The sequence below is a fragment of the Bactrocera latifrons genome, unplaced genomic scaffold, assembly GCF_001853355.1.
Source record: "Bactrocera latifrons isolate USDA-ARS-PBARC rearing strain unplaced genomic scaffold, ASM185335v1 scaffold_43, whole genome shotgun sequence".
Classification (NCBI taxonomy): domain Eukaryota; kingdom Metazoa; phylum Arthropoda; class Insecta; order Diptera; family Tephritidae; genus Bactrocera; species Bactrocera latifrons.
The window spans coordinates 472,948-491,735 of NW_017537079.1; the positions used below are offsets into that span (position 1 = coordinate 472,948).

General features: G+C 33.3%; 1 protein-coding gene across 2 annotated transcripts in view; it reads left to right on the plus strand.

Moving 5' to 3' along the window:
• Positions 1–9,658, plus strand: part of LOC108972811 (inactive dipeptidyl peptidase 10) — a 42,561-nt gene extending 32,903 nt beyond the window's left edge. Inside the window, exons 10-15 of one of the 2 annotated variants that reach the window (XR_001993666.1) lie at positions 950–1,064; positions 1,148–1,262; positions 1,374–2,365; positions 4,201–4,505; positions 5,054–5,219; positions 8,919–8,966. Coding sequence is in view for 1 of the 2 variants with exons in the window: in XM_018939637.1 (XP_018795182.1) it covers positions 950–1,064; positions 1,148–1,262; positions 1,374–2,365; positions 4,201–4,505; positions 8,919–8,981 (1,590 nt within the window). In the remaining variant the exon portion in view is untranslated. Of the gene's footprint in view, positions 1–949; positions 1,065–1,147; positions 1,263–1,373; positions 2,366–4,200; positions 4,506–5,053; positions 5,220–8,918 lie in introns of both variants that reach the window. The other variant, XM_018939637.1, reaches the window with a different exon arrangement.
• The last annotated feature ends 9,130 nt before the right edge of the window (positions 9,659–18,788 follow it).

Consider the following 18,788-nt stretch of genomic DNA (forward strand, 5'->3'; position numbering starts at 1 on the left):
CCTAAGTTGACATCGAAGGACAACACAGTTCTTGCAACTCGATCAGATACTCTTGAAAAAACTTGTTCCATGAACCACCTCATTGAACACATTATTTAACTTAACGATCGGATACTCTTGCAAAAACTTATTCCATGAACCACCTGCTCCAACGTGGATACTCGATTTAGTGATTTGGGTTTCTGATAACTCTGAGACTCTGTAATCTAGGAAAGGACCTCTCCGAGCCGTTCGATACAAAGCGACTCCCTTTCATGTGACTTCTTCAATATATACTCTTGGAGAAAATAATTCGGGCTGCAGAACTAAACAGAGAAGGTACCATCGTCTACAAGAGTTTACAGCTTCTAGCGTACGCTGATGAACATGATATCATTGGCCTTAGCAACCGCGCTTAGTTCTGTTTTCTAGAATGGGAAAAAGTCAGAAACTTGTAAAGACGGTTAATATAAGTTTCAACCATCTTTCCTAGATTCTTCTTCTTTACTGACCTAAAGAGCGCTTACGCGGTATTCGCCGGATCATAAATCTTCCGCAGAACCTTTCTCTCGAAAACTCGTAACGCCGCCTCATCGGATGTTGTCATCGTCCATGCCTCGTAGACCCTTCATTTAGACATTAAATTCTTTATAAAGTGATCAAGTGAGTGCCATATGACCATCAACGATCTAAAAAGACGAACACATACAAATGGACTTGACCTCCGACAGCAATTCCTGATAGTCATAATAAATTTTTTCGGCCCATTAAACTCATCGTATTTCCTAGAGGGTAGGCACGTGTACGTATGTACTTTAACAGAATATGTGTCCGTGTTAGATTTAGTGTCACTCGTTGTTAAGTGTAATTTATCAAAATATAATACCACTGAAACTTATCCTGCGATTTATTTTATTTATATTACTTCGAACTCGACTGTTTGGTAAAATAATGTGCGTGACCAACGCAGACACATCGTGTGAGCGGCGACGGACGCGGTTGGGTGGACACAGTATCGGTGCCATTGTTTGCAGCGAATGCAACTTCCTATGTTGCCATATCGCCATTGCGTGACGGCGCTTCCGGTGAGTTTGAAAACCCACAACCGCTTTGCTTTCATAATTTTTCCCATTTTTCCAAAATTTCTGATTTATTTACCATTCACTAGGTTACTTCCGGCATATTGTGCATGTTCATGTTGCCAAAAAGCGCGTACTACCACTAACACACGGACAGTACGAGGTCAATGAGTTGCTACATTGGGATCAGCTGAATAATTGGATGTAAGTACTCGATTACTCAATAGCATTTCTAAAATACTACGCCTCCTCCTTCAATTTTTACCGTTCATACAACATGCACTCTGTGTTTTCTCTCCCTCTCTCACTCTCCAGCTACTTTTTGGGCACACCGGAACGCTTGCCGGGACAACAGCACCTGTATCGCGTGTCCGCTTTGCCACCGCGACACGGTTCGGCACACCAACTGCCCGACTGTTTAACGTGTCCGACCCCATTGCGCAACAGCTATCAGGGCGCTGAAGGTCATACCAAATCACCACCGAAACTGGTGACCGCTTGGGATGACGACTGGGAGGACTCGGAAGAGCGTCAAACTTTACCACCACCTACGTTGACGCCGGAACACAAGCATCCGACGGCATCACACGGCCAYTCGGAGCACAATGAATGTCTCTATCACACAGCCAAATTTCCGTTGGCGCTGCAGGCGCGTTATGTGCTCATCGAATGTTTGGGTCCAGTGGTGCCGACCACCAGTGTTTACGCGCTCACGGGCTTCTACACTGGCGAGTATGGTAAGAAGTTGTTACCGAAGAAAAGTGAAGCTTTGGAACTGCTTGTGACTGTGCAGAATAATACGCGTTTGAAGGAGAAGATGTTGCGTACCGCGCTGCCACAGATAAAAACTTTCCCGGTCATGATATCGGGCGGTTATCATGCGCAGGTTCGTCTGTATTTGCCGCCGGTGCTACGTGAGGATGAGATTACACGTTACCCGACGATACTGCACGTGTACTCAGGGCCAGGTACACAACTAGTGACGGAGAAGTGGCACATCGATTGGAATACTTATTTGTCTGGGACGAAGGATTATATAGTCATTGAGATCGATGGACGTGGTTCAGCCGGACAGGGTTATCAGCTGTTACATGAGATCTACAAGCGTCTCGGTTCGGTTGAAGTGTCCGACCAGCTGGAAGTGAGTGAATATTTGCGTGACAATTTGCATTTTATTGACGGTCGACGTATGGGTGTGTGGGGCTGGAGTTATGGCGGTTATACGGCCGCATTGGCATTGGCGGGCACACAGTCAATCTTTCAATGCGGCATCAGTGTGTCGCCGGTGACGAATTGGAAGCTTTACGGTGAGTAGTAGTGGCAAATGTGAGATGTGAGATTATGGAAAAAAATTATTTTTTTTATGGGGAAAGGTACAAAAAGCGACCCAGCGGATACTTAGTCTAAGACCGAAAGTCATGAGCAGCTTGAGCCACGTGTGAAAGAATCGTTTCTGGCCACTCCCTAGTTAACTCCGTGCCTAGTCCTCAGAGAACTTTTCTCACTTGCGTGAACTTTTACACACGGCTCCATCCTCCTGAAGAAGACGTGGCGAGAAGATGGGATTTTTTATTAGTACAATTTAGGGTCAAAAGCATGTTGGGACATTTTTCAATAATTAGAAGTTCAAATAAAAAGTAGTTTTAGTAATATACACCACTTTTATAAGTAGAATCTATCGTCTTGAAAAATTGGGACACTTTTGGGACAAGTCAAAATACATTTATACGAATATTTTCTGACATTAAGAATAAACTGCTACATGTATTTGACAGAATGAAGCAAATGTAAATAGCTAGTTTCTTCGCGAACATATATTGAATGTGAAAATTCACTTAATTTTGGGACACTTACTATTGAACTTAACGCATATACCTGTTTTGAGACAGCGAACTAACCATTTAAATCTTCAATATTTTTCTGGCCATTCAATCGAATTTAAATCTGATTTTGCTTTGGGACAGTTTTTAAAATCTTTAAAGAGAGGTTTCTCTTAAATTTGATGGTACAATACAATTTTATATCATTAGCGATAAATTTAGAATCGAAAAGCAAACTTTTGGGACAATTTGAATAAATTTTGGGACAGCATGAATTCATTATATTTTACACGTGTAATGTAAAATTTGCAAATTCAAATTCATTAGTTATTAAAAACCTTTATTCCACTTTGGGACAAGGCCTATCAAGTAGTTCTGCTTCCTAACTTCGAAATATTCTACAACATTTTTGAACACATAACAGTGTAGAGTAAAATGTTTGTGTAATATAAATTTTATGCATTTTTGGGAAACTAAAATATTTTGGGACACTTATTAGCAACCGAACTACAATCTGCATCAAAAATATAAGCTATTATAAATTTTTAAGGCGCTTACAAAATTTTCTTCAATTATTGGGACAGTTAAAAAACTTTGGGACACTTCCTAGGGTACTGAACTACAATTTGTATATAACGTATAAGCGATCGAAATTTTTTTTGTAAGTTAAAAAAGAGTTTTTGGGACATTAAAATAACTTTGGGATACTTTCTTAGGGACTGATTATTATTATTTATTTTTGAGAAACTTAAAAAAGAGTTCTAGATATTTTTGGAACAAAAAAATTATTTGGGTCATTTTCTTAAGGACTTAACCAGAATTTGATTAAACAAAAGTTTTTTATAACTCAGTGATCTACAAATTGCATACAGAATATAAGCTACTATAAATTTTTGAGACAGTTAAAAAATATTTTTATAAATGTTTGGGACAGTAAATAAACTTTGGAATATTTGATAGAGACTGAATTACAATTTGAATGCAACATATTATATAAGCTTGAGACAGTTAAAATTACTTCTAGACTTTTTTTGGGACAACAAAAAATCTTTGGGACACTTCCTAACAACTGTACTAATATTTTTATACTTTACATAAACTCTTTTAAGTTTTTAGGACAATTGAAACAAGTTTTTTTCACACATGCTAGCGTATAAGTCTTTGAAATTTTTAAAAAGTTCAGAAATATTTTGGGACACCCATAATCAACCCATGGGTTAATTTTCAAAAACTATAATTATATTTTTTGAATAATTGGAAAACAGTTTAGAACTATTAACTTATAAGTTTTCGAAATTCTCTATTTTCGTCCACATCCCTAGACTCTACATACGCTGAGCGCTATCTTAGCTTCCCGAACGTAACCGATAACTACAAAGGCTACGAGGAGGGTGATCTCTCCAAGTACGTGGATAATTTACGCGATCGTCAATTCCTTTTGGTGCACGGCACCGCCGATGATAATGTACATGTGCAGCAATCGATGGTATTAGCGCGTGCGCTCACCAATAAAGGCGTACTGTACAAACAGCAAATTTACCCCGATGAGGGGCACACACTGTCGGGCGTGAAACGGCATCTTTACCGCTCAATGACGAGTTTCTTCGAGGACTGTTTTAAGAAGCTGGTGAGTTTTGTGGTTTCCATACGTTTTTATACACTTTTTTTAGTTTTTAATTTGTAAAATATTTCCTCACTCAACTTTTGCTTTAACACTGATACGCTTATTTATTTGTAAATATTTATAATATACCCTTTGCTAACTTTTATACCAATCTCCTTAACAAGCAAACACACTTTTTGTCTCACAGTTTTAAATAAAATACTTTTTTTCTCCCTTGTTCTTATCACACTACTATTACAACAACTATATATTGCTATGACTATCACTCTATTTGTCTATCTATCTATCTGTCTATATTTTTTTGTATATCTCTATCTCTGTCTGTCACACTGTTGCACTGGAAAATTTTGTTTCTTTACATTTTACATTTTTTTCAATTTTAATTTATTTTTTCAATTTTTAATTTTTGTTGAAATAATTATTTAATTCTTAATTATTTATTTCAAACACAATTCAAAATTTTGATGTTTTTATTATTTAAAATAAAACTCTACTCACATTTATTTCTCCTCTCACAATCATTTCATAACCTCTCCAAATCGAACATCCAGCTTGAGCAACAACTGAGTAATCAAACAGATTCCGCGGATTTCTTAGACTTTCATAGTCTCTATGTAAACATTTAAACGCGAAGTTATGCGAGTGTCTTCATCGCACACACATACCCATATAGAAAGACACACGTTGGTATCGTGTATGTGAGATCCATTATTTAAGGTATCCCAAAATTATTTTAATCCATGCTGATTGCTTTATAAATGTCTCATACTCGTTGTGTTTTTGGTGTCAGTCAATGTTTTTGTTGTTGTTGAATATCGAAGTACATATGAATGTTTCAATGTGTCTTGCGACGCTTAATATTAAGTGCCTAGCATTATATGTGGTGTCTATGGTTTTTATATTTTTTCAAGCAATTAAATCGTTTAATATAGTTATAAAGCAAATAGAGGGAGGGAGAAAGATTTTCTAAAAGATAAAATCAACATGCTATAGATATCTACACAAAAATTTGTCTCACTTTCTTCGCTGAAAAAATTTAACTTGCTGTGGTTTTAGCTTCGGAGCCTGACTATTCGATTTTAATCGCTGGTTGGCAACCGCCAACTTCGTTCGGTATTACAAAGAGAGATCAGCGGACACTGCCCCAAATTTTATCGTGTCTTGGCTTTAAACCACAAGGTTTAAAGAACAGCTGTTGCGACCTCCCTCGATATTAATAGTTGAAAGCTTTCTCTCCAGCGCCCTGCAGGAAACAGTCTAAACTATTCTGGGTGCTCTTATGGTTGAATCTAATCTCAGTCTTCTGTGCGACAGAGAGATTGAAGCAAAACAGAAAAACGGAAATGGAGTTCTTTCTCCTCTTCTATGAGCAGTCAGAAGTGGTCTCACTATCAACCATAATAAATCAGAGATGTTTTTATTTACCAGAACATGCGTGATCCTGGAGCCACCGTTACCGCAAATAGAAAGCATTCGTCTGCGGCCGGCTGATACAGTAAAGTATTTAGGATAGGATAGGAAGCCGAATCCGGAGAGAGCAAAGAAGTCATTGATTAATTGCCTTATACTGCGGCAGAGGCGCCATTAAAAAAATTATACCGAAAGAGGTCCTCTGTCTCTACGACACTATACTCAATCCCATTGTGTTAAATAGCGTCTTTGTATAATGCAGAGCTCTAGAAAGGATCACACTTACAAAGAAACTCGAGAGTGTTTAGCGGATGGCCCTCATCAGACTCAGATAATCTTGGTTTCTAAATGAACACATAACACATAAATGAACACTCGGAAATCCTTATACGCTTAGAGCGGATCTCTTAGATCATGAATTCGGCCAAACGAAACACAGTTATTTCTTCGACCATATTCTGCCGAGAAAGAATGGGGAGTGAACTGCTTTATGGATAGATCAAAGCTTTAGAAGAACGTTGCTGGCAGAGATTTCTATCAACTCCATTTTCAGACTTTTTGCCTGGTGCAATATTTCCGAAGCCGAATTTGCTGAAGGATAGCGTCATGTGTAGAAGTTCACGCAAGCGAGGAAAGTTTGTCTGAGCGCCATTCACTTGGGAGTGGCCAGAAACGATTATTTAACATATGGCTCAAACACATCACAACTTCCGGTTTTAGACCATGTATTCTATGGCTAGCCAAAGAACATCCATTTGAAGTCGAGCTAAAGTGAGGAGATGAACCAATCCCCAGGGTTCTACGTTGGGTTTGGAACCTGCCACGTAAAAAACGCCCCGAATGAAGAGGAAACAACATCCTCAGATAAGAGAACCCACTTTTGATGACGAACATGACAAACGCATTAAGTATGACGATTTGACGGCATGCATTTGGAACATCCGGTCCCTTAATTGGGAAGGTCCGGCTGCCCAGCTGGTTGATATCCTCGTAAAAATAAATGCGAAGACACCGCTTACGTGGTTATAGCCACGTTTACAAAAGCGCCAATTAGATATTCCAAGTGCAGCCAGGTCCTCCTCTACCTACTCTTTCCAAAGGATCTTCTGCTTCCCCCGGCGCGTACTGTTTCGAATACTCTCAGAGCTGGAATCTTAATTCTCTTAAATATGTCAATGACGTCGTATATCTCATACAGCTCATCGTTCCATCGACTGCGATACTCGCCGTTGGCAATGCGTAGCGGAACATAAATTTTGCGCAGTATATTTCTTTCGAAAACTCGTATCGCCGAATCATCAGATACACCATATCGTAGGACAAGGATGATGAGTGAGAGTTTGGTCTTTGTATCGTCGAGAGGCGATTACCTACACAGTCTGAGTTATTATGCGTTGGATTTCGAGAATGATATTGTTGTTGTTGGTGTTAGTACTGGTTCCAAGATAGACGAAATTATCTACCGACTTCGAAACTATGACTGTCAACAGTGACGTGAGAGCCAAGTCGCGAGTGCTATAACTGTTTGTTTGATGACAGGAGATATTTCGTCTTGCCTTCGTTCACTACCAGACCTAGTTGCTTATCCTCATCCATTCTGAAGAATGCAGAACTATCGGCGCAGTTGTTGAAACCAATGATAACAATATCGCCAGCAGCTGTAATATTTTTTAGAAGATGGCACCTTCTCTATTTAGTTCTGTAGCTCGAATTACTTTCTTTAGTAGTAAATTGAAGAAGTCATCTTGTCTGAAACCTCGTTTGGTATCGAACAACTCGAAGAAGTCCTTCCCGATCTTGACGGAGCTTTTTTTATTGCTAAACGTCAGTTTACACGTTTATGTATTAGTTTTGGGGGGATACCAAATTCAGACATAACGGCATAAAGGCTCCTTTTCGTGCTGCCAAAAGCAGCTTTGAAATCAACAAAAAGGTAATGTGTGTAAAAGATGTAGAAAGCTTAGAACTTGTTAGCCTGCAAAACTAGATATTACATATAACAATAGTTTTAATCCAGCTTAAAGCAATTAACTAAAACCTCTCTCTTAGTTTCACAAACTAAACAGAGAGCTTTCTGAGTTTTAGGCTTAAGACCATAGTTTTGGACGTCTTTCTGTACCTAAATGTCCATAAAGTAAGCAGAAAATTTGAGAACACAGAACTCTGCATTAAGTATATAATAATTTTACATACGAAGCAGGTAGACATCAATCCATCTTAAGCTCAAATGCAACACTGATACGTGCTGTGCTTTTTCAGCTTCAATAGAAAATATGAACTCCGCATATTGGCATGTAATTATATTTGAAATAAATGTAACAAAATATTTTCTTAATATTTACTAACAACTGTAAAATTTTACTTTTTACTAACTCACTAACTAAGCATTTATAAGATTTTCTGTAGTATGCTTTATAAAAATCAGCTTAGCAAAAATACAAATATAAACTGCATCAAGACAAACATGCATTTAATACTCGTACATATATATAACCAAAAACAATTATTGTGAAAAATATGAACCAAACTTATATACTTTATTTTCTACCATATATAAAGGGTGATCTAATTCGAAGGTTTCCACTTTTTTAAAGAAAAAACACAGAAACTACAAATTTAATGGCGAATCTATCAAAAAAAAAAAAAAGGTTATTGAAAAAAGTACCTCCACTTGGATTACCCGTTACATATGTATTTATTTGCTTAATAAGCTCTTATATAATTTTTGCTACTAATTGTTATTGCTAAGTTTCGCTATTTTCCAAAACTTACAGTGTTTTTGAACTGTTTAAGCGCCTAAAATTTTGCTCGCTTTTTTAGTACCATTTATTTTTTGACCGCAGTTACAAGCTTTATACAGCAATTTTTTTTTTCCAAATTATGGCATATATTTTTATGTTTTTATAAACCTTAATAATGTATACGTGTTGTTATTTATATTTATGTAACTATGTTTGTAATGAGAATTTGTTTAGCTTTATTCTTGGAACTCTCTTTTCCAACTAGGTGCCGCCCGAATCGAAAGCTGGACTTGGAAATGGCGGTGGTAGTGATATGCAACAGCAATAAAGTTACGAAAATGCTTTAATATTGATTAATTTCCTTTGAATAACTGGGAGAGTGGAAATCACTCAAACGCCTGAAAGTAGGCTCAAGCAGTTTTGATTACTTACTATGATTTGCTTTGAATAATTTTGAAGTTATGCAACAGTATTTCGGGCATCGCAAAATCAAAATTACATACAATAAAACAAACAAGTCGAAAATTACAAATTTTTATGGTTGTGAAATAAATACAAAAGCAACAACAGCACGAGCGCCAAAAAGTAGACAAAGCGAAACAAAACCAAAGATTAATTAAAATAATTTTTGAATATATTTCATGACTTAACAAATTTAGGCATTATTTTGAAAAACAAAAACTAAGATTATTAAACGGAGTTTGAAAAAAGCTCTTTAAGGCACTAACCAAATGGAAAACGCCTAAAAGCATACTAATTTTTTATTTCTTTATTGTAGAAAACCAAAAAGTTTTGAAAGGACCAGTAGTTATTATTTTGAGTTCATAAAATTTTTTCCTTGCAAGAGAGTGTGAATTATTAGAAACTTATTTTTACTTTACGAAACATTTAAATTTTTAATAGAAACCAATACCTACACGAAACTAACTAGTATTTTAAGCGTTGACTTAAGTATTGTGTAAATTTTAAAAATTGAGCAAATAGCATAAAAAGTACATTTCTAAAGTAGTAGTGAAAATATTTAAGAGATATTAAAAAGTTTGCGCATAAAAAACTATAATTGAATGATATAGATATTAATTACAAAAAAATTAAATCAAAATTAAGCAGGCGAAAAAATGCAAAAAAAATTAGAAAACTTAAAGTAAAATTAATGAAAATAAAATAAACACTGCAATATAAAAATACTCAGAAAAAAAAAACTAATTACAGTATTAAAAAAATGCAAATAACGGAAAAGCTCGGAATTAGCTGCGATATTAAGATTGAAGATATGCCTGACTATAGCTACAGTTATAAAAAAAATTTAAACATACGCCTAGAAGCCAAAAATTAGTAACTTAGTGCGCAGAAAATGCAATTGAATGAAATTTATTTAAAAGCTTGAATTAGGAAGAAGCTTTTAAATTTGCTAATGAGTCACGCGCTTTTTTACTAGCAAATATAGCGCTTGCTGACAAGCAACGTTATTAAAGAGTTTTAACGTTACAGTGGAGTGCTTTTGGAGTTTTTGAAGCCTAAAGCTATGCAACAGAAAAAAAAAGCTTTAAAAGTTTGATATTTTGAGGTTTAAAACACCTCACTACTCTAATTGAGAGTTGTATTTATTATTATGTTGCTATATGTTTAGGAAATTATTTTTACTTTTTCGAGCTCTTGAAACCTAAAGATAGGCAACGGAAAATAGGTACATACTTTGACGATTTTCATTAAAAATTTTATTTATGCGATTTAAAAGCTTGAATTTCGAAAAAGCTTAACATGAAAAGATTTTAAATTTGCAAATGAGAACCGTGCTTTTTGCAACGCGTGCTGACAAGTAATGTTATTATAGTGTTGTAATGTTACAGTGGAGTAGTTTGAGAGCTTTTGAAGCCTAAAATTAGGCAATATAAGCAAACTTTGGCATTTTCAGGATCAAAGCACCTATTTTCATTAAAAATTATATTTATGTTATTATGTGCTTAAGAACTGATCTTTATTGTTTGAGCAATGGTGCCTGATTTTTCGCATTCGATTTTTTTTTCCGAAATTCAGTAATATCGTTTTTTTTAGTTTCTCTTTTACCAGATTTCAGAATTTGCCACAGGACAACAATCGCAGTATAGGCGTCTAAAATCTCTAGCACTAAAATACTGAAATTAGGCGCTTAAAAGTAGGCAAACAATTTTAAATTCCAATATTTCACCGAAGAATATCATTTATTCTCTGATTCAAACTAAAAATGTAAAAAATACTTTTTATATAATTTCCGTAGAACGACATCGAACGAAGCCTTAAAATAAGCACCTATAAATATGTTAAATAAACAGTGAGGTAAAATATACTCTAAACTAACTAAAATTATTGTACTATCGCAATTTTCTAAAAAGCCGTCAAATGAGCGAGTTCGTAATTCATGAGACAACTAAAAGTATGCAAGAATTTTAAAAACACATTTATAATTCAATATTTTTAACGTCATATGAAGTCGTGCTGAGCATTTTTTAAATGATAAGTATAAATTTTATGTTCTTCATCAATTCAAAGTAGATTATACATAACGATTTATGAACGTACTTAAATTTATATTTCGAAATGAAAAGGTAAAGCGCCTAAATGTATGTTTCTCGGAAATTTTTCTGCGATTTAGCGATTTCTAACTGTGAATTGTAGTTTATAATTATTATAGTTCGCCAGCAAATGGAATTAAACTTCAATGTATTATTACAACATGCCTAAAATTATGCAAAGCTACAGCTTTTCACATAACATTAACGCAGATATTGACAGCTTCTGTCATTAAGATCAATCATTCTCAGCACAAATCTAGCGATTATAAGCAATTATTCGAGAGAAAAGTGTATACGTATGTCCATATGTTTATTAGGATGAGACAAATATTAACTTGTCAGTTAAAGTAAACTTTTATGTGCATTAGTACAGAGAAAAAATATCCGAGGAAGGAAGTATTTTTTCCACTCTTTAAAGCTTTAAAACATATAATTTTTTCATTTATCACTTAAGCTGAATCTATATGCAGAAAACATATACTTGCAGGAAATTTTTTTTACTTTTCCAAGCTTATAAATTATCAAATGCAGGGAATAAAATGAACTGTATATAGAAAAAGAAAAATATCCCGGCAACAAAGTTTTTTTTTTACTTTTAAAAATCTTTTAAATATAATAACTTGTAGAATTTATGTGTTAAGGCAAAAATATAATGGCCGGAAAAAATATCCCTGCTAGAACACAGTTTTTATGTACCTACATATGTATATGGTTTAATTCATCGAATAAAATTAATATATTCATAAACAGAAAATATATCCCTGCAAAAGGGTCTTTTTACATACTTTTCAAAGCTTTTAAATTTTTCACCTGTCAAATTGAGGGGACAAAATCAATCTATGGATGCATGTATATACATATACAAAGCAAAATTTATACCTGTGAGGACATTTTTAATTTTTACTTTTCAATGCTCAAATAAAAAATAACATCCTGTAAAGAACATTTTTTCACTTCCCAGCTCTTTTAAATAAACCAAGTTGTGAACTTTATGGGTTTAAATGAACTCATATACAGAAAAAATATCCTTGCAGGGGCAATTTTTGTCACTTTTCAATACATGTATACATATACATACATATCGAATTGGTGGATTAAAATAACATACACATATATGGAAAAAACAATTTCCCTGGAAAGGGTAACTTTTTCATATTGCATGTATTTGGTAAAAAACTTTTGAAAGCTCTTTAATATACTATACAAACCTGTCGAATTCAAAAAGCCAAAATGTATTTTAATACATCGAAAAAAAAAATACCCCTCCAAGGGAAATTTTTTTCCACTATTCAAAACTTTAAATATATGAATCTCGAACAAATGGTTATGGCGTTTTTAATGAAAACATTTTTTTTACGTATTATTTATAAGGGTTATTTTGAATGCTCACCAACACCGTTTAGAATTAAGATTAAATTCTTTCCTTGTATTGCTTTTTTTCACTTTATATACAATGCAGTTGTAACAGAACTAATAAATTCGTTATTAGTTTTTCAGCGCACCCTAATGTACGTATGCATGTCAATTAGCCTTTCCGCTGGATTAAAAACAATTACAATAACCCTCTAATGAGACGGTATTTCACTGTGCACACATTTAAATGAAAGTGACGTTGAGGAGTAAATCCTTTGATGCCACAATAAACGTAATAATAATTCAAAATAATTAATGAAAGGCGCGAACTCACACAGACACACACACGCTTACCACTTTCGCTGACACTCCCACGAGGCATAATTAGGTGCAATACTTTGTGATACGGAGCAGCCATTAGCGACGCAGCTTTGTTTTCGCGTGAAGGAAATATGGAAAGGAAAAGCGTTAAAAGATTGAATTATGTATGTGTTTGGATGTGTGAGCTGTGATATTTACGATTGGATGAAAAGAATGTGAATGAAGAAAAGTTTGTGAATGAAAGGCAGCGAAAAAAATGCTAATGACAGTTAATTAAAAAAGGCGATTCCTGTTTGCATGACAAAACAAAGGGAATGAAAGGAAAATTTCAAACAAAAGGCGAAGGTGCAATATTTTGGTAGCATGCTTTTAGGCGTATTAACGGATTTTTCGCACAAAAACAGTGCATAAAGACCTGCATTTATGCTTCAAAATTTCAAAGCGCCTGCAGATATTTGATTTCTGATTTAGAACTTTAAAAACTGTCTTATGGCACACATTGGGCTTTTTTATAGAAGGTTGACTAAAGAGTCAAAATCAGGCAGAAATTGAAAAAAAAGAAAAAACAAATGTTAAGCTAAATTTCGAAGACTATGCAGCTACTATAAAGTGCGTGATGAATAAAATTTTTTGAAAACAGTTCCTTCATATACTTTTATAAGCTTTTAAAGTTTAGCAAAAGCTTTCTAAATGTTCATAAAAGCTTCTAAGCTTACATAAATGTTTTCTAAGCTTTCATGAAAGCTTCTAAGTATGTATAAGAAACACATTTTAACTTAATATAAAAGTTTTAAGCATTTTTTCATATTTTGCAAATAAGGCGTCATGATTGGAAAAAATTTAAAACTTTTAGCTAAACGTAATCGATGCTTATGGAGTAGAAACTTTACAAATGAGTACATGAAAATGCTCAGCACGAAAACGAAAGCAGCATAACGCCAAGTTTTACAAAAATTTTAGTTTTATTAACAGTCTCATAAGCTTTCTAAGGTCAATGAAAGCTTAATCATATACGAAATTCTAAAATTCTTTAATTTGAAATTTTCTTTTATTGAAATTTAAAAGCTTACAGCTTGTTGAAATTAAAAAATATTTCAAGCACTGTAAAGTTTGTAAATGAATGCAAAATTTTCATTCCCGAATTTTCGCAATAGTTTTTCATTATGCTCAAAATGCATAAAATCATGCTCAAAAGGCTGAGCCATCATGATATGACAGGGTTGTTCAATTGACTACAGAATAAAAGCTCAAAGTACTTTGATCCATTTGTTATTCAGAATTAAAATTTTTTACAAGCTTCTGAATTAATTGCTACAATAAAATCTCAAACTACTATTATTAGCATAGAGAGTGTCACAATTGAAAGCTCGAGCTTACATTCTGTCACAGGTGAAAGCTATTTATAAAATGCGGTAAATAATAAAATGTACACACAAAAGCTACAAGAACTACTAAAACTTTAAATAGATTACAAAATAGTTATAAAAAAATACTTGTTCGAAACTGTTACTGTATTATACACCACATACTTTTATACCAGTACTAAAAAAATTATGTTGACCTTTCTTAGAGATGTTAAGTGAGAAAATGAATTACTAATATTAAACTCAACCCATGAAACTATGAAGAAAGTTAATGTTTTTAAACATTTTCCTACAAGTTGTTAATAATCTACGACGGCCAATGTAAAATATATAAAAAAAAAATTATTAAAAGCTAAATTTTAGTAAATAAAAAATCGAAGTAAAACGCCTTGAACTCTAACCCTTGCCTACTAATTTTAAATTATAATGTTTAGCGGAGAAATTTGTTATACCTAAATGAAAATATATCTTCCTCTTTACTGTCTAAAATTAAGAAAAATCAAATTGTTACCAGTAGAAAATGAATTAAAATAGCTGAGCTTTCACATTTCTGCAAAGCTAAGCTGCAGCTGTCTCCAATTTTCTGCATTAATATATGATTTAGAAATATGTTTGTATGCATTTAAAAATATCGTAGTCATATTTAAGTTCGAAAAGTTTCTTAGCGTGGACTTCTTGAGCTTTCACTCGAACAAATTTTATTGCAGTTTTTGTTTAATTCATTTTAAGAAAGTAAGCGTTTCAAATAGCATTCTTAATTTTGCAAGTAAGCAGTAGAAAATTAATGTAATAGAAATAGCTGAGCTTTCACTTACTGAGCTTTCACGAATTTTACCGATTAATATATATGTAGTTTAAAATCTATAAACCATACTTAAAAAATTACATTATTTTTCAAGCTCTAGAAGTTGCTTGGCGCAAACTTTTTGAGCTTTCATTCCTAAAAAGTTTATTGCCATTTTTTTCAATTCACTCTTAAAAATTTTATTGCAATTTAAAAACGTATTTAAAACAGTTATTGCATTTCTTAAGCTCGAAAAGTTACCCAGAGTAAACTTCTGGAGATTTCACTCCTAAAAAGTTTATTGACATTTTTTTAAATTTTTTCTAAGGGATCATCTGCTTCTTATATCATTGTTAATTTTATATAATAATAAAAAAATTAAAATATCACCAAAGTAGTAAAAAGCTTTGGACCTTAATGCAAGAAATAGTAAAAAGCTTAATGAAAAGACGTTCACAAAGTGTCTGGTGAAAGATTTTGAAAATTTTATGCTAACTTCTAACCAAAAGTATAAAACTGCAGATTTTGGTTGCTTAAAAATTTTATTGAAAGCTCTATATCGTATAAGTTATTTCAGGTAAAGAAGATAAGTTCAGCAGCTTTGAGAAGGGTGAACTACTTTGGTAGTATAGTGCTTTGATAAAAGATTAAAATATTTCCGTAAAAAACAGAATAATATAAAGAAAGCTTTCACAGTAGTTGAGGTGAAAATTTAACACAATGGTTATTGCTTTTATAAGCTATCCTTAGTTCAAGTTCTAGATTGGCGGATTAAATAAAATAATAAATTGAGAGCTTTCACATCAATGAGGGTGAGAGTTTAACGCAAGCGGATTTTTTTTTTTTTTGTTCAAATCAAATCTTTATTAAATCATTATCCAAGTGTTAAAGAGTAAGAAAAAAACGAACACTTAAGTGTGAAAGCTCACGAAAGTGTATATGATTTTTAAAAGCTTTTGGACTTAACCTGCATAACAATTGACTACTAATATAATATAGCTAGAATCAAACAAAATAACAAATTGAGAGCTTTCACATCAGTGGAGATGAAAGTATAATGCATGCCGTTGTCTGCTTTTCTTTTAGTTTTAACTCAAAACTTTGTCATGCCTTTATAAAAGTGCTGAAAAAAAAAAAAAGTTTAATTATTAAAGGTCGGTTTGTATGATTTGCAAAAGCCTTTGGAGATACACTTCATAACTATTAACTTCTAATATAATATAACTAGGTGCAGAAATTAATAATCAAATCAACTAAGAAAATTGAGAGCTTTCACATGGCGGTGAAAGTTCAACGCAAGTTTTCTATTTTAAGCTCAAAGTTATTTAATTGTGAAAGCCCAGTAAAGTGTATATGATTTTTGAAAGCTTTTGGAATTAACCTGTATAAAAATTAACTACTAATTGCCAGAATTGATGCAATATGAAGTTGGTATAATCCTCATTGAACTTTTTATAAAAAAATTAAGCTCAAATAAAAAATTTAAAATAAAATATGTAAAAAAAAAACCATTGTAAAAAATTAGCATTAGTACTATTATAACTAAATAATGAAAACTCAAACCTTGTGATCCAAAAACTTTCTTCTCTTCCATGAAAAGAATTATTAGTTACCTAAATACTTGTATACAAATACCTAACTRTATATTGTAGTATAAAGAAATTTGTTACTTTTAATGCTGAATACGACTAATTAGTGAATTTAATAAAGTAAAAAAAAAATTAATATAAATAAATTATACCGAATTGAAGTGATTTGAAAAGTAATGAAGAGAAACGTCTAACCTGCAAAGAAAAACTTGAAAATTTACAATTATTATAAAATTAGTAGAAATAAGCATATATTTAGTGGAGCATGTTGAGAGTTCGTTTACTACCAAATACAAATTAAATAATAACAGCATATAATTAAATAAATTACGTTTATAATTAATGCAATATTATGATACTAATTAGTGCATTTACTTCCAGGAATTAATAATGACCAACTATTCCTAAATAATTATGAAAATCAGAATTGAAAACACTTAATTAAAGTATGTATACTAAAATGTCATGCCTGAAAGTGGTATAAAAATACACAACAATAGAAAAAGAAAAGTGAGCTGACACTTATGATTCGATACTTAAAAACGTTCGATACTTAATTGAAACTGTAGTATATGATAACTCTTAAAACTGGATAATACAAAGATTATGCAGCACACATTGAAAGAAATAATAAATAATTATTAATACATGAAATAAGTTACGGACTCTTAATTTTTAGCAGTGTGAGAAAGTTGGTAAGTTCGTTACAACAAGAAAACATTGCACATCCGTGAGAGAGTAATTTGAAACCCGTTTGATGAGTCAATTCAGTCATGTAGCCGATTGGGAACAACACATAAAGTAAATCTCACATGAAACGGTGTGATATCACTCAATCCTTGTGGCCAATCGACCGACCTGAAACGTGAAATCATCTTTTAACCGGAGGGTTCTCTCAATTAATCCATTGATTGATGTGATGTGTGGGAAGTGGCGCTATCTTGTTGACACCAAATTTCACCGAGATCGCTAGCTTCAATTTAAGCCACCAAATAGTCGCTTATCATGGCACGATAACCGTCGGTCGGTAGCTCTTAAATCTCTTCATGTTACTTTTAGTCATAAATGCGGCAATGTAACTTATTTACATACCCATTGAGTCAGAAATGAGTCTCATCGCTGAACAAAATTTGGCTGTAAAACATCGGATATTCTTGGAACTTTGCAAGAGTCCATAGAGCGAAGCGAAAGCAGGTGAGAAGGTCGTGTAACTCAGTTCTTGCACAAGCTGCATATTGTACGCTTTCAATTAAAGACCTCGACGTAAAATGCGGCAAGTCGTTCCTCCTCGAAACACATTCATTACAGAACGTGAATTTTCGTAATAAAATTAAGCGATTTGTAAACTTTGTTCAGGGCTAAGTATTTCCATTATGAAATTCCAAGCAATATGAACAAAATTAACGTGACAACTTGGCACTACTGTCGCGTGATCTGTCAAAAAAAACAAAGACTACTGAAGAAAATACCTCTACTTGGATCGCCATGACAATTGGAGATTTTAGTGTTGTGTAAATGTATGCCATGTATGCAAAATATCTTCTCAAATAAAAAAATTGCCCATGAAGGTCTAGATTTTGAACGGGCGGTTGGCATGCCGGTTGCGACAAATGAGAAGGTTCTTGAGAATAAAAGAGTGTGCAAAATCTTAGATTCATGTCTCAAAACCTAAAGAACTAAATCGTGTATATATATAGACGGAAATAATTAAATCGAATCAGTTCGCCACTCCGATCTCCGCGATGGACTCCTAAACTACTGAACCGATTTCAGTAAAACTTTGCATACTGTATCCAGTTCGAACCAACTTAGAAGATAGGATGTTAAAAAACAATTTATAAATAAAAAATAAAGTGAAAGCCCTATTAAGGGGGTACTCTAGTCTAGAGGCTCGAATTTCGAGCTTTTTCCAACAATTAATAAAAAAAAGAAGCACTAGATATGTTTACTATCCGTTTTTTTATCATTTGTTTATTAAACTTAGAAGAGTACAAAAAAAAATTCCTTGAAGAAAAGGGTTTAAAAAACGGCCGTGTCCTCATCGCCATGATTTCTACCCTTATCATCATCTGAAAATTAAAACAATGACAGATTCTTAATGAGTACGAATGTCGCTATGCCATGAAACAGCAAAACTAAAAAAAAAACTTTTTTTTCATAAAATGGCGACTA